Raw genomic sequence first — 14416 nt, forward strand, 5'->3', positions numbered from 1 at the left:
ACCTATGGCTCTCCTATGATTCATTAGTGGGTAATTAGCAAGGCTTTTATTGCACAATGTCTGAAATCCCAAGTGAATAGGGCAGCTGTGAACAAAGCCCAGTAGACATCTATTAGTGGGGCAATAAAAAAACCAAGAGGTGTATTTTAACAACTCCTGGGAGTGTCTCTATTCTCTTTACACACCAGAGCAGCACAACACAGATTTAAGGCAGGACAGTGGGGTGGTGGAGAGCACCAGCTCCAAAAGCAGACTGCCTGGGTTCCAATCCTGGTTCTCCCATGTATTAGCTAGGTGACCTTGGGCAAGACACTGAAATTCTTGGCACATCAGTTTCCTCACCTATAAAATGGAGATCATAGCAGGGTAAACAGGATCAAATGTGTAAGTATGTGGAAGTGATTTAACCACCCTCAAAGAGATGCTGCGTGGATTAAGTAGGTAAATGTTCAGCATTTAGTGAAGTGCTTGGTATGTTGTAAGTGCTCAATCGATAATAGTTAATATTGTTAGCCTCCCATTAAATCATAGACCAGGTGAAATAGAAATCAGTGATTCTTTTCAGGAAAATTTGGAGATGAGGGGTGCCTGGGTGGCTCGGTCCGTTAAACATCCCACAGTCTCACCTCAGGTCTTAATCTCAGAGTCATGCGTTTAAGCCCTGCACTGGGCTCCATGTTGGGCATGGAGCCTACTTAAAAAAGAAGAGAAAAGAAAAGAAAATTTGGGGAAGAAACTCCACCTCCACCATGTGTGTTTCATTGGAACTTGACATGGAGAGAAGCCCCTCCTTCAGCAGTGAATTTAGCTAAGAAATGTAACAGAGAGGCTCCAGCCAAATGGAATGGTCTAGGACTGTGGTCCAGCCTATCAAATCTTACTACCACATCTCAGGACAAGACGGAGTTTTATTGCTAAATCCAGCAAAGCTTCCTTATTTCAAGCTGTCTGTAGTTCTGCCATGGACAGTTCCCCCAATTCCCAGGAAAACTCACTCTGGAAAGTGTGCTCAGCCCTTCCTCTTCACTGAGACACACACTCTGACCCAAATGGTGACCATGGACATTCCGTGCCAGCATCCGGGAACGTGCTTCTGAAACAGTGTTTGTCTGTTCAATTCCTCCCTCCTGTGGTGCCACATGAAACAGAATGGAGCCTGCGAACAACCTGGTCATGTTCCTAGACTACTGAATTGCCAGCTCCTCCAACCAATGGTCACCAATTGGATTCACCTGAAATGTTTCTAGAAGCTGAGCTTTTCTCCCCAGGTCCACTGTTTCATTGTCTCCTGCTTGGTCTTGTGGCTTCCATTCAGTTCCTTTGACCAGCTTCCAAAGTTATCTTCCTGAAAACCACATCAAGTCATGTACTCCGCCATTAAAAGTCTCTCATCAGGAGCGCCTGAGTGGCCCAGTTAGTTAAGCATCTGACTCTTGATCTCAGCCCAGGTCTTGATCTCAGGGTGTTGGGTTTAAGCCCTGCATTCGGCTCTGCGCTGGGTGCAAAGCCTACTTAAAAAAATGTTTTGGGGCACCTGGGTGGCTCAGTTGGTCAAGCATCTGACTTCGGCTCAGATCACGATCTCGCAGTTCGTGGGTTCTAGTCCCACATCGGGATCTGTGCTGATGGCTCAGAGCCTGGAGATTGCTTCAGATTCTGTCTCTCTCTCTCTGCCCCTCCCCTGCTCACACTCTGTCTTTCAAAAATAAATAAACATTAAGAAAAAAATTTTAAAAAGTGTTTCACGGCACTCAAAGTCTTCAGCAAGGCATTTAAGGCCCTTTGCAGTCTGGCTGGACCCACCTGCTCAGCCACGCTTCCTGTTGGTACCTTTTCCATAATCCTCCCATGCCCCCATTAGCCTATTCAGCATAGTGCCAACTATAGTTACTGAGCACTGGCTTTTGCCTCGGACTGTGCCTGGTGCTGGATATATGAGGATGAATAATAGCCAGTCCATGCCCTCAAGGCATTCACAGTTTCAGCCTTATTTGGTATGACTGGTACAGTGCTGAATGCATGATGTCAATTATGACATTTCATCCGCACTGCAGTTCAAGGGGGTGGCATTATTATGATTCTCCATTTTAAAGATAAATAAACTGAGGGTCAGAGAGCTTAAGCAACTTCCTCAGGCTCACCCAGCTGGTCGGGGGTGGGGTCAGGATTTGCACCCAGGTCTGCGTGATGCAGAGCCAGGACATCTGAGCACTGCCTGATGATTCCTCCCATGGCCTTTCCCCTCATCCTGCAGCCTACCATCTTGGTTGGGCATCTGCTACCGTACTTGGCCTGGCTCCCATGTTGAGACTACTGGCCTGTCTGTGAGGAACTGAGAGTCTCCGATGGCAGCTAAGGCTTCCCAAGAACCTAGTAAGGACAGCAAGCTGGCTCTGGTCCTCTCCCTCTTGCCCCCACTCGGCCTGGATTTGGCACCTCACCCTTCACACTGTGTTGAAGTTACCTGCTAGATACTTCAGGGGACTGGGTTGATGGTGAGTGAGCAGAAACAGAGATATTAAGGAAGGACAGGCTTCAAGGGTGGCCACTGTTATTAGGTTAATAATAACAGTTCTCACATATGCTCAGTCCTGACAGCCTTCAAAACACTGACACCTCATTTTGTGCTCACAAACACCCTCTGAGGAAGCAGGGCAAACATCATAGTCTTCGTTTAACAGGCAAGAACACAAAAGCTCAGAGAAGTCCAGTGACTTGCCCAAGATCGCACAGCTAAGTGGTGAAAGACTCAAGACCAGTCCCTCACTCTTCTGACTGATGGGTAGTGGTCTTTCAGTCTTCAGTTTGAAAATCACCTGAAATTAATTGCCATTGGACACACCCTCATGACCCCTGATACTATTAAGACATAATGAAGTATCTATAGCTGCTTCAACGAGTTTTGTAAAATTAGAAAATCAAAATAATCCTCAACAATTTCAAAGGTAGACATGCTATCCAGACCTTTTAAGAAAAAAAGGACCTTTATACTAATGAAGGCCAACTTGTATGTAATATTTATGTGCCAGGCACAGCTCAAAGTAACTTACGAAAATCAATCCTCACAACAACCTATAAGTAAACACTGTTATCATCCCCATTTCACAGATGGGAAAACTGAGGCACAAAGAGGTTAAATACAGGCCACACGGTCTGTGAAAAAGAGGAAACAGCTGGGCACCTTCAGGGGGTGACTGACCTGTCCCGGGCAGATGGTCATGCCAACCATTGTGGGCCCTCCATGCTCCATCCTGCATCTGGATGTGGCCCTACCTACTGTCCTGTAAGGCTGCCTGCTCCAGGAAGCTGTGTTCTCATCAATTATATGAAGGGAAACACTGGGCAAAGGCTGTGAATCCAATGACAAAGAGTAAAGAGAAATGAACCAGGAAGAAAGAAGCTCACGAGAGCCTGACACCTGGCCCTCCTGCGTTTATCATTTTCTCAACACTACCTACAGAAGCCCAGCTGACAACCATGGTAACAGGGTCACGTCTATGGTACCTTGTCTCCGAAGAAGGGTACGGGCGTGCACGCCCTGGCCTCAGCTCCCAGGACGGCTGCACTCAGCTCCTCTTAGCCTGTCAAGTCTATTACTGAGACTCAGCAGGGATCCCCGGGAATGTCCTGTGGCACTGCCCTCTGCATTCTAAAGACGCGGTGATGTCCCTGGAGACTAGGAGACCATCCTCCCACGCTATGGAGTGGTCACGAAGGCTAACTTTTTCATTCCGCCTCTTTCCTTGGCATTAAATGAATTCTGGTCACACACACACGGTGTGAGATGCGACGCGGGCAGCTCTCTCCTCTCCAACACTGCAGTGTCCCTGGGTTGTGAGGGCAGAAGGACTGCGGTAACAAAGAGGCAGTTCCACCCCGCTGGCTTCCTGTGATAAAGGAGCTTTGCAAATCAAAGTGCGGAGCTCAGCCTCATTGAGGGAGAAAACAACCAGAGCTACCACACACAAGTGAATTCAGTCTTCTCCTGGAACATAAATTGGCTTGATTTTCAACATCGGCCACGTATCTCTTCAAGCACAATTCACCAGGTAGGAACATAAAAGGGGCTATGACAACCCACAAACATGAATCTCTTTCAGCTCCAAACAGCTTTCAAGCCAGAAGGTACACTGAAATCGTGTGCTGCCCAACTCACCTTAGCAAATTAATAAAATTTTGGCTTAATCTGTAACACAGAGTTGCCATTTACAACCTCAGTATGGCATGTTTTGCATTCCTGGACTCGGCTGCAGTTAGATTCTGGTAATTACTGTTATGTCTGGAAGGCTCAGGTTGTAACTAAGCTAAGATGGAAATGAAAGACCCCCTTCTTGGAACAGTTTTATTTGTCACTGCTTGGGCGATGGCCAATACTGTGCTGCATCTGGAAAGCGGGTGCCCTTTGTGTCAACAGAAACAGAACAACATTCTTTGGAGTTTGGCTCTTTGGTAGACAGAGCGTCTAATCAAACTGCAGCTTTGCAACAGGTGAATTAGTTTAACAAACGATAAAATTCAATTGATTTCTTTTACTGAAGCAAGGTGTGATCGTCCAGAAAGAACCAGGCATGCATGACTGCTGGCAAGGACTATCTCCCTGACCTGCATTCCAATGGAATGAAAATTCCTTTTGCTGTTTCATTCCTGCACAGGTGGACAAAGCTCAGAAGTTCAGTGATGGAGGAAGAGTCTACCTGCCAAATCTCAGGGCTCAGGAACGGGTATAATGTGGAAAGAGCCCAAAGACACAGCTATGGGCCCGAGTCGCTCCTTTTGCTGCTAGTTATGTGACTTTGGACAAATCTCCACAGCCTCTCTTTCCTTAGCCTTCTCAACAGTAATGTGAAAATAATAAAACCTGCCCTGACTATGATCTACCTTATAGGGCTGCTGTGATGAGAGACGAGGTCACAGACCCAGAAGAACCCAGCAAATTGTAAGGCATTATTTAAAGATCAGGTATTACAGATTACTGTATTTCCCTCGAGGGGATATCATGAAGGGAGCTATGTGACTGGAAAATTAGCGCTGGGAGTTTCCTCAGTCCACTCCCCTCCCCGTCACCAGAGGTGTGGAGGCTGTGCAGGGTGCACGGGCTCCCGGCCAGCCTCCAGTTGAGCCACCGAACCAGCGTGTGATGACTGCCCGGCCAAGACTCTGCAGCTTGCCCATCATGGCAGCCTTCGAAGATAAGTCACTCCGGTCAATGGAAGAAGGAAAATTTTGAGAGTCTCATGTGCCCAGAAGAGCCCTGCACTAGGAGCCAAAAGCCCTGGTTCTACCATCAGTTCTGCTACTTACAAACTGTGTGATCTTAGAGCTACTTCTCTGGAAAAGGACGATGTCAGATTAGATGGCCTCCACAGCCCCTTTCAGGTCTATCCAGCTCCTAATTTTCTGTGTCTCAGTTTCCTCACCTGCAAAACAATGGCTCTTCCTTAAAGCATTGCTGTGAGGGTGGAGGTGCTGTATGTAAAGCCGTCAGAAGTACTTACGGCTCAGAGAGAGAGCGTTATTAGGTAAGCATTAGCTATCGTGGCCTGACGATAAACATAAATGGTGCACAATGATGGGAGTATACTGAAAAACACTGAATTGTACACTTAAAAATGGTTAAGGTGGTAGATTTTATGTTATGTATTATTTGCTATAGTTTTTTTAAAAATCTGAATAAATAAAGGGTCTCCTTCAAGATAGGGCTTGTCAGAATGTTTCTGAAGGTACTTGCAATGACCTCAAAAGCTACCACTTCCCGCACCTTTGCTCTCTGAGGCAGATTCATCATGGTGTCCGGCTTGAAGTCGTTCTTGTTCTTCCGGCAGAGCACAGCAGTGATGATGATGATGATGACCGTGACCACAGCAATGGGTGCCAGCACTGCCGCGATGATCCACAGGTTGTTGGGTGGATTCTTCACCACGGCTGTGGGAAAAGCAGAAGGAGGCACGTGATAAGGGGCACCAGAAGGGGGAAAGCAGCCCCCACACCCTTGGTCCCCAAGTCATGAGATGGTGAAGAGGGTTTGGGATCAGAAAGGCCCTTGCCTTGGGCAAGTTATTCAAGGTCTCTGAGTCTCAATTTTCCTCGTATGTAAAACGGGATTATCACTTTGTAAGGCACCAGAGAGATGGGGGTGTATGTGGGGCTTTGGTGTGGTCCCTACTAGGTGCTCAATAAATGCTAGCCTTCACTATTCTTAAGAGAAAGAGGAAGATGGATTGGTATCAATTTTCCCCAAAAGTAATGTCTATGAATCCAAAGAGAAGAGAGAAAGTCTAAGGGTCAGAGTTGGATTAGAGGCAGGAGGCAAGGCTACAGAGAAATGACTCTAAATACTGTAGTGAAGCCACCCTCCAAGTGAGCAATGAATAAACATAGCTGAGTGGGTGGATCTAACCCCCCATGGGCTGGCTGGGGAAGCTTGGAAATGCCTTGGTCTAATCACAAGGATCAGGCTGCTCTCAAAGCCAGAGTAAAAAGTAACCAAAGCTATTGTCAGCAGGAAGAATGTGTTATTAGAAGAGTAGGTGCCTCTGTGGGAGTGGGGTTGGAATTAATTAACCTGCAAAGGGCAACAGGGTAATGGTCATGCTCTATATCAGGATAGGGGTTAGGTTCACACAGGTGTATACATTTGTCAAAACTCATCAAACAGTATACTTAAGATATGTACATTTTATTCTGTGTAAATTTTACCTAAAACATCATAAACAAATATTGAATTCTAGGCAACAATACGCATGTTGAAGTGTTTACAGTTGAAGTCTGCTGATGTTTGCAACTTACTTTGAAATGCATCAAGAAAAAACAAGTTGGATTAATGGCTGGATGGAAGGACAGGGAGATAAATATGTGATAATGAAAGCATAGTAAAATGCTAATTGTGGACTCTAGGTGGTGGGGACACAGGTGTTCACCATACAGTTCTTTCAGCTTTTTGTTATGTTGGGTTAGGAAGATGTAAGAAAAAAGAAAAAACCCTTGACATGAAATGGATGAGTCTCCCCTATGCTCACTGGCGGGGAAGCCTGGAAGATACTTCTGTCCAATCAAAAAGATTAATATGTTCTTAGAACTAGAGTAAAGAAAACAGTAACCAAAACAATTGTCTAGAAAAATAATTACTGGAAGGGAGTGGGTTTATAGGAAATCTGGAAAAGAGAGCCAAAGGGCAGGCAAGAACTTGTCCATGTCAGAGGAATGTGCCCCAACTGGCAGACGCAGGTAATCCAGCCGGGACAGGTCTATCGTGGTGAACAAGATGGCTGCAACTGGCTGTTTTGGTTTAGTGATACTGTCCATCAATCCTACCCAAGTTCTCTGTTCTCCTATACCCTAGATGATCCCATAGACTCATGGCTTTAAATACCATCTGTGTTCATGTATAGATCTCCAACCAGGACCACTACCCTGAACTCTAGATTCCTATATCCAACTACCATGGATGCCATTTGAGATTCGCCAACTCAAATTTCCAACTGGGTACTTAAGAGATATCTCAAATTTATCATGTTCAGAATCCAACTCTCAATTTTCCCCCAAACCTGCTCTTGTGATAGTCCAATAAATTGCAACTCCTTCCTTCCAGTTGCTCAAGGCAATAACTTTGCCACTGATGTTGACCCTTCTCTTTTATTCTTATCCAACTTCCTATTCATTGGCAAACCCTGTCATCTCCATCTTCCAAATAAATCCACAATCTGTTCACTTCTTTCTATTGCTACACCCACTGTGGTCCAACCTACCAACATCTCTCATTTGAATTACCGCAATGGCTTCCTACCTTGTCCCTTGTCCTCTATAGACCATTTGCAACACAACAGCTGGAGTGATCCTTTAGAAACTCAGATCACAACACTCCTCTGCTCAAAACCTTCCAGAGGCCCCCACTCCCCTCAGAGTAAGGGCCAGAGTCCTTATAATTTCTAGAAGACCGTAAGTAATCTGCTTTTCCAACCACCCTGGTTACTTCTCTGGCCTTACCGCCCACTGCTCTTCCCTTAACTCACTCTTCCAGCCTACCAGCCTCCTATTGTTCCTCAAACACGCTGGACATGCTCCTCTCTCAGGGCCTTTGCACCAGCTTATTCTTACAGTTAGAATGCTCTTCACCTAGATATACATGGCTCCCTCCCTTACTTCTTTCAGGGCTCTAAACAAGTGTCACTATGTCTACCCTCTATCAGATAGCAATCCCTGACCCTGGCATTCTCCATCCCCCTTGTCCTACTTAATTTTTCTCTAAAGCAGTGCCTCTCAAACTTGAATGTGCGTGCTAATTGCCTGGGAATCTTGTTCAAATGTACGATTCTGATTCTGTGAATTGGGGTGAGGCCTGAGATTCTGCCTTTCTAACAAGCTCTGGGTGGTGCTCATGCAGCAGGCCCCTGGCCACACATGGAATGGTAAGGCTCCAAAGCAGGCATTACCATCTGACATGATACATATGTATTTGTTTCATCATCTGTCCTGGCTCCTCCACGAAAAGGTACACTCCAAGAGGGCAGGGAGGTTTTTTGTCTCTTGTTCACTGCTATGCTCCCAGGGCCTAGAACAGGGCTTTGTACACAGTAGGTGCTCAATTAAAAGTCAAATGAAGGTACAAATGAACTACCATTTTCCCTGTTGCAACTCAGCTCCCCATATAGGTTTTCATATGGCAAAAAGGAATGGCCAGTTAAAGAAGTCCCATCTCTTTGGTAGTTCTAGCCTATATTTGAAATTAATATACTACCAGTCTGTTTTACATATCAATCCCTTATAAGTCCGGTTAACATAAGTTGGTCTTCCTGATGCTGCTGAACTCTGAGGGCTACTAGACTCACAAAGCTGAGGACAAGGCTCTGGAATAATTTAGAGACCCCACTGGTAAGTGCCACACGGTGAGTCAGCTGGTCTTTTCTCTCTGACTTTAACCACCCTTTCTGACTTTAGTTGGTAACTTATTAGCCAAGATCTGCCTCTCATCAAGCAGCACTTAGATTTGGAGTTCTATTAGGACAAAAAAGGCTTCTTTTCCGTAGTTTTTATCAATCGGTGATTAATCACATTATTAACTTCTGAAAACAGCTCATTAGATAATGTGCCTCTGGTGACATCAAACATTTAATTGCTACTGCTTTTCGTGATTTAGTATTTATATGTGAGTTTTATGCCACTAACATTCTTTAAAACTTAAGGGTTTCTATGAAAAAAAATAATATGCCTCTTTTGCCTATGCTATTCTATCCTGATGAAGAAAAATGTATAGTGTATCAGAACATGATACCCTAAATAAATATCTCATTAGCAAGACTTAATATTTACATGTGTTCTGCTTTTACTTTGTTTTTTTGTTTTGGTGTATATGTATGTTCCTTCCTGGTGCAGGATATAAAATCCTTTCACCTCTATTTAAATGGAAAGAATATATTTATCTTAGGTATATTAATAAATTCCTTTAATGGTCAAAGAGATACTAAAGTTAGGTCAACTGAAATCACTCAAATCTAATGTATTCATTGGCATAGTGATCTAAAACTGCAAGTCATGTACAGAAGAGGCATGAATGGTTATTTAATTTGCAAGAACTTCAATACAGAAAGGATAAGAAAGGGGGGGACAACATGTTCTGACCTTCTGCTGTGCCTTAGGCACTGGGATAGGTTCTTTGCCCAGGTGCTATTCTTACCCTCAATTTGCAGGTGAGGAAACTGAGCCATGGGGAGGTTAGACATTTTTATGAAAAGTCACCACTCTGAAATACAGTTTGTCAGTTCTAAGTTAACACACATGCCTGGAGGTGTTGTGTGTGTGTGTGTGTGTGTGTGTGTGTGTGTGTGTGTGTATGCAGGGGAGGGGCTGGCTCAGGGCCCAGGGCCCTGGGGAGCACTCAGTCCATGTCAATCTCCTGCCCAACATTCCTGTAGCTCTCATTCCACTCAGGGTGCAGCCCTTGGGGCTCTAGTAACTGTGACCCCTCACCTGCACCCTGACCTCCTGGCTGCTACTCTCTTCTATCAGTGACACCCTTGCTGGGTCTCAAACCCTCCCCCTCTGCCTGGAACCTTGTCCCTAGGTGGCCTCAGGGAGTCACTCACTGATCTTCTTAACCCCCAGACATTTAAAATCATGGTCATTAAGGGCACTGGGTGGCTCAGCTGGCTGAGTGCCCAACTCTTGGTTTCAGCTCAGGTCATGATCATAAAATTCATGAGACTGAGCCCTGCGTTGGGCTCTGTGCTGGTAGCACGGAGCCTGCTTGGGATTCTTGCTCTCCCTCTCTTCCTGCCCCTCCCCCACTTGTGCGCTCGCGCGCTCTCTCTCTCTCTCTCTCTCAAAATAGATAAATAAACTTTAATAAAATAAAATAAAATCATGACCATTATTTCCTTGATACTCCCTGGCCTTCCCTGCTACTCAGGAATGTAAGCTCTGTGAGGGCAGGGGGTTTGTCTCCAGTGCCAGGAGAGCACCAGGCACATAACAGGTGCTCAAAAATATTTGTCGGAAGAATGAACGAACACAAATTTCCTTTGCCAAAGGATCAGTCTCTCACTTTCTTAAAGTGACATTTTTTGAAATAATGTCTGACGGCCATGTAAGGTATAACACTCCTGTCAGCTTCAGTGTGGGGAGAATTTTCCCTACTCCACCAGCTGGGTCACTGCTCTGAAGGGCCCCTCACTCCAGATCCTGCAAACGGAGCAGACGAAAACCTCTGTTGGACATGCAGCCACTTCTGTAGCAGTCATTACTGTCCCGTTACTCAGAGGGCATGTGAGTCAAGGGGGCAGTGCATGCAGGGCACTGCAAGGTGGCCCCAGTGATTTAGAAAACACTGGAACCCACAGAACGTTAACACTCTCCCTTCAGAGGGACAAGCTGTTCGTTCAACACCGTGACTCTCCATTTAAGGTGCTGACCTCAGATTCACATTGCAGGCTGATTTCAAAACTATTAAGGGAAAGTGAGATTTAAGACATCTTTGCTTCTCTTCTTCTTCATTGGTCTTCGCTTCCTCCTCATTTGATCCTGAGCATGGAGGCATTTCCCAGGGTCTGTCCTCCAGCTCCGCACTCTCCTTGAATGTTCTCTGGGAATTTCTTTCTTTTTTTTTTTTTAATTTTTTTTTTAACATTTATTTATTTTTGAGACAGAGAGAGAGAGCGCATGAACAGGGGAGAGTCAGAGAAAGAGGGAGACACAGAATCTGAAACAGGCTCCAGGTTCTGAGCTGTCAGCACAGAGTCTGACGCGGGGCTCGAACCCACAGACCGCGAGATCATGACCTGAGCCGAAGTTGGACACTTAACCGACTGAGCCACCCAGGCGCCCCTCTGGGAATTTATTTCTAAACTGTATATACAACATTCTCAAAACCTATCATGTAACTTTAACCTCTCTCCTGAGATCTAGCCTTGACCTCCCAAAACGTTCCTGAACTCCACCCCGAGTCCCAACAACACCCCCTCCATAACCCGTAACACCTCCTCAGTATCTGAATAGCGGCCCTTAATATCTCATCACTTTAACTTCAACATGGCCCAAAGTGAATCAATTACCTTCTCCCTTCCAGAAATGCTTTCCCCTCCAATCCGCTTCCTATTTTCATCACTAGCACACTTTTCTCTGAATTATAGGGGTTCCTAATCTTCAAGTCACCTTTCCTCCTTCAGTCTCTCTCCCCTTCAGTCCTTCTACCTTATAGATGACTTATAAGACATTCAGTGGATCATTTACGAAGCACTCAGTAGGTGCCCCAGGAGTGTACAAAGTCCCTTACATGCAATACTTATTTTGTTTCACCGTCTAAGTAGCTCTGTGAGGTCAGGGCTTTTTTATATTCTCATTTTACAGATGAGGAAAATGAAGGTTAGAGAGGGTCTTTTTTTTTTTTTTTTTTTTTTTTTTTTTTTTTCCTGGGGCTCCAAAGTCAGACAGTGGAAGAGCTGGGGCATGAATCCAGGTCTGCCATGTTGCAAAGACTCTGCTCTCAAGTGCTCACCTGTGGTGTCTTCCACCACATGCCTCACCCAGGGCCTGGCAGAGACATTTAGCAAAGGTCAGTCCTTCGTTCTCACAAGAACAGAGCCAGGCAGTAGCTGGAGCTGGATATTCAAAGATGAATGAGATGTGGTACCTGCTTTCAGGGAGTTTATGAGGGACAGAGAGCAAAAACAACTCGTTGGCCCCACGTGATAAAGGCAGTGGAAAGGTCTGGCACTAAGGGAGATGGGGACAGGGATGGCTTCAGAGGACCAGGGAACGTGAAGAATGAATCCTCCTGTATGGCTGAAGCATGAAGTAGGAAGGAGAGCAAAATGGGCAGTATGATTGGAACAGTAGCCCGGAGAGCAGGTTGTGAAGAGACCTGAACATTTGTTAAGTACCTGTTGTGAAGGGCTCGGAAGATCCACTTTGAGAAGTTCAGATTTTATTCTGTGAACAATGGAGAGCCACCAATTTTTTTTTTTTTAATGGAGTAGATGTGAGATCAGAATCTGTGTATTAGGATAACCCTAATTACAGTACGGACAGGACATTAACAGCAGAGTGTCTGAGGTTGAGTCATTTGGAAAGAACCAGCAAAGCCCAAGAAGAGATAACAGTGAAATGGAGAAAAGGAAACACATTTATTTGTGAGTTATTAGACAGGAATGGAGAGGACCAAGTGGCCATGAAGGCAACAGAGAAGTGCCATTGAGGGACAGCCACTTTGCAGGCAGGCATAGTCGCCTCCCAACTCTCATTTCCAGAAAGCTCTATGCACCTTCTAGTCTGATACAATCTGTCTCTCCTGCCCACGCTCTCAAACTTTCCACTGTTTCCCATCAACCACCATTGGCAAAGCCCCCAGAGCCTCAACCCTTCCTCCTGATGCTCCATTCACTTTTTTGCTGTAAATAAAGCCAGCTCCCCTTTCCTGCCCCTTCCCAAGTACCACAAGGCCTGTATTAGAAGTGAGGAGGTCAAAGAACCAAATGGTTAGCACTGAGAATGGATTGGGGACAGGAAAGGCGATGGAGAGGAAAAGACAATGAATCGGGTTTAAGTCTCCAGTGAATTATGGGGAACAGCAGGGTGTTTGGAGGAGACTGCAGTGAGGGGGAGGCAGCTTCGAAGGATCGGGATATTGAGAGACTAGAAGAAATGGTTTGCACACAGCAGTGAAGCCTGAGGAGGGAAGACGTGCCAATCTTTTTTTTTTTTTAATTTTTTTTTTTAACGTTTATTTATTTTTGAGACAGAGAGAGACAGAGCATGAATGGGGGAGGGGCAGAGAGAGAGGGAGACACAGAATCAGAAGCAGGCTCCAGGCTCCGAGCCATCAGCCCAGAGCCCGATGCGGGGCTCGAACTCATGGACCGCGAGATCGTGACCTGAGCTGAAGTCAGACGCCCAACCGATTGAGCCACCCAGGCGCCCCAAGACATGCCAATCTTAAGGTATTTCTGTAATCAGTTGGCAGATTCTCAGTGGATACTGTTGCACCCTTGCTCAAACACCCCCCACACACAACCTCAGCCTCACCTGCCAACCTCACCTCATTCTGTCCCAAGAGAGCAGAAACAATCACAGAAAATGTCCTCAGGCTTCCATAACTGAATGGCTACCTGACCAGCACCCACACCCCTGGACTCTGCTTAACCTCCCAGTGCAAAAGGATGAGCTGCCCCTGCTCCTCACTGGGTCTGAACCCTCCGCTTCTGCCACCCACCTTGTCCACTTAGGGACTTCACTCCAAGACAGTTCGTGTCTCTCTCTTCTGCATCGTCTATTTCTCCCTATTACAGTAACACATCAATATTCAGCTGTGCCCCAGTATCTCCCATGTGCCTCTCCAGTAACTGCACCACTAATTTCTCCCCTTTGCTGTCACTACTTCCCCAGCCCCATCCTCCCCTCAATCCACGCTAGCTAAGCATCGCCACCAACTCTGCCTGGAAACCACTCCTACCAAAGTCACCAACAATCTCTACCTTGCCAAATCCAGTTAATCTCTGCCCTTATAGCACAGCAGAAGTTGACACAGCAGTTCACTTCCTTCCAGTACATTCCTTTTTTTGCTTATTTCTGGACCCCACTCTCCTGGGCTTCCTCCCATCTTCCTGGCCACTCCTTCTCAGTGTCCTTTGCTGGCCCCAGCTCTTTCCTCATGTGGATTACCCAGCTATACTCATGGCTAATCTGGTTAATTTCACCTGCTCCCTTAGTTCCGTCACCTGTGTTGATGAATCTGGGGTCCTAGCTCCTGAGCTCTGCATAGATGTCTTTTAGACATCTCAAACCTAACATGTCCCAACCAAACTCTCAATTCCACCTCCCCACTCTTGCTCTAGCCCCAGTAAACCTCTTTCTTTCCTGCATCTTCTGCATCTCAACAAATGACACTACAACCAGCACTCAAGCAAACACGTAGGAGTCACCCTTGATT

At 45.9% G+C, this 14416-nt stretch overlaps 1 protein-coding gene across 1 annotated transcript in view; it reads right to left on the bottom strand.

Annotated features, from left to right (window-relative positions):
- KIAA1549L (KIAA1549 like) overlaps positions 1-14416 on the bottom strand; it is a 121931-nt gene that overhangs the window by 69071 nt on the left and 38444 nt on the right. The window contains exon 11 of the mRNA XM_049639788.1: positions 5759-5922. Within this exon, the coding sequence (XP_049495745.1) occupies positions 5759-5922 (164 nt within the window). The remainder of the gene's footprint in view (positions 1-5758; positions 5923-14416) is intronic.

This window comes from Panthera uncia, chromosome D1 (genome assembly GCF_023721935.1).
Source record: "Panthera uncia isolate 11264 chromosome D1, Puncia_PCG_1.0, whole genome shotgun sequence".
Classification (NCBI taxonomy): Eukaryota; Metazoa; Chordata; class Mammalia; order Carnivora; family Felidae; genus Panthera; species Panthera uncia.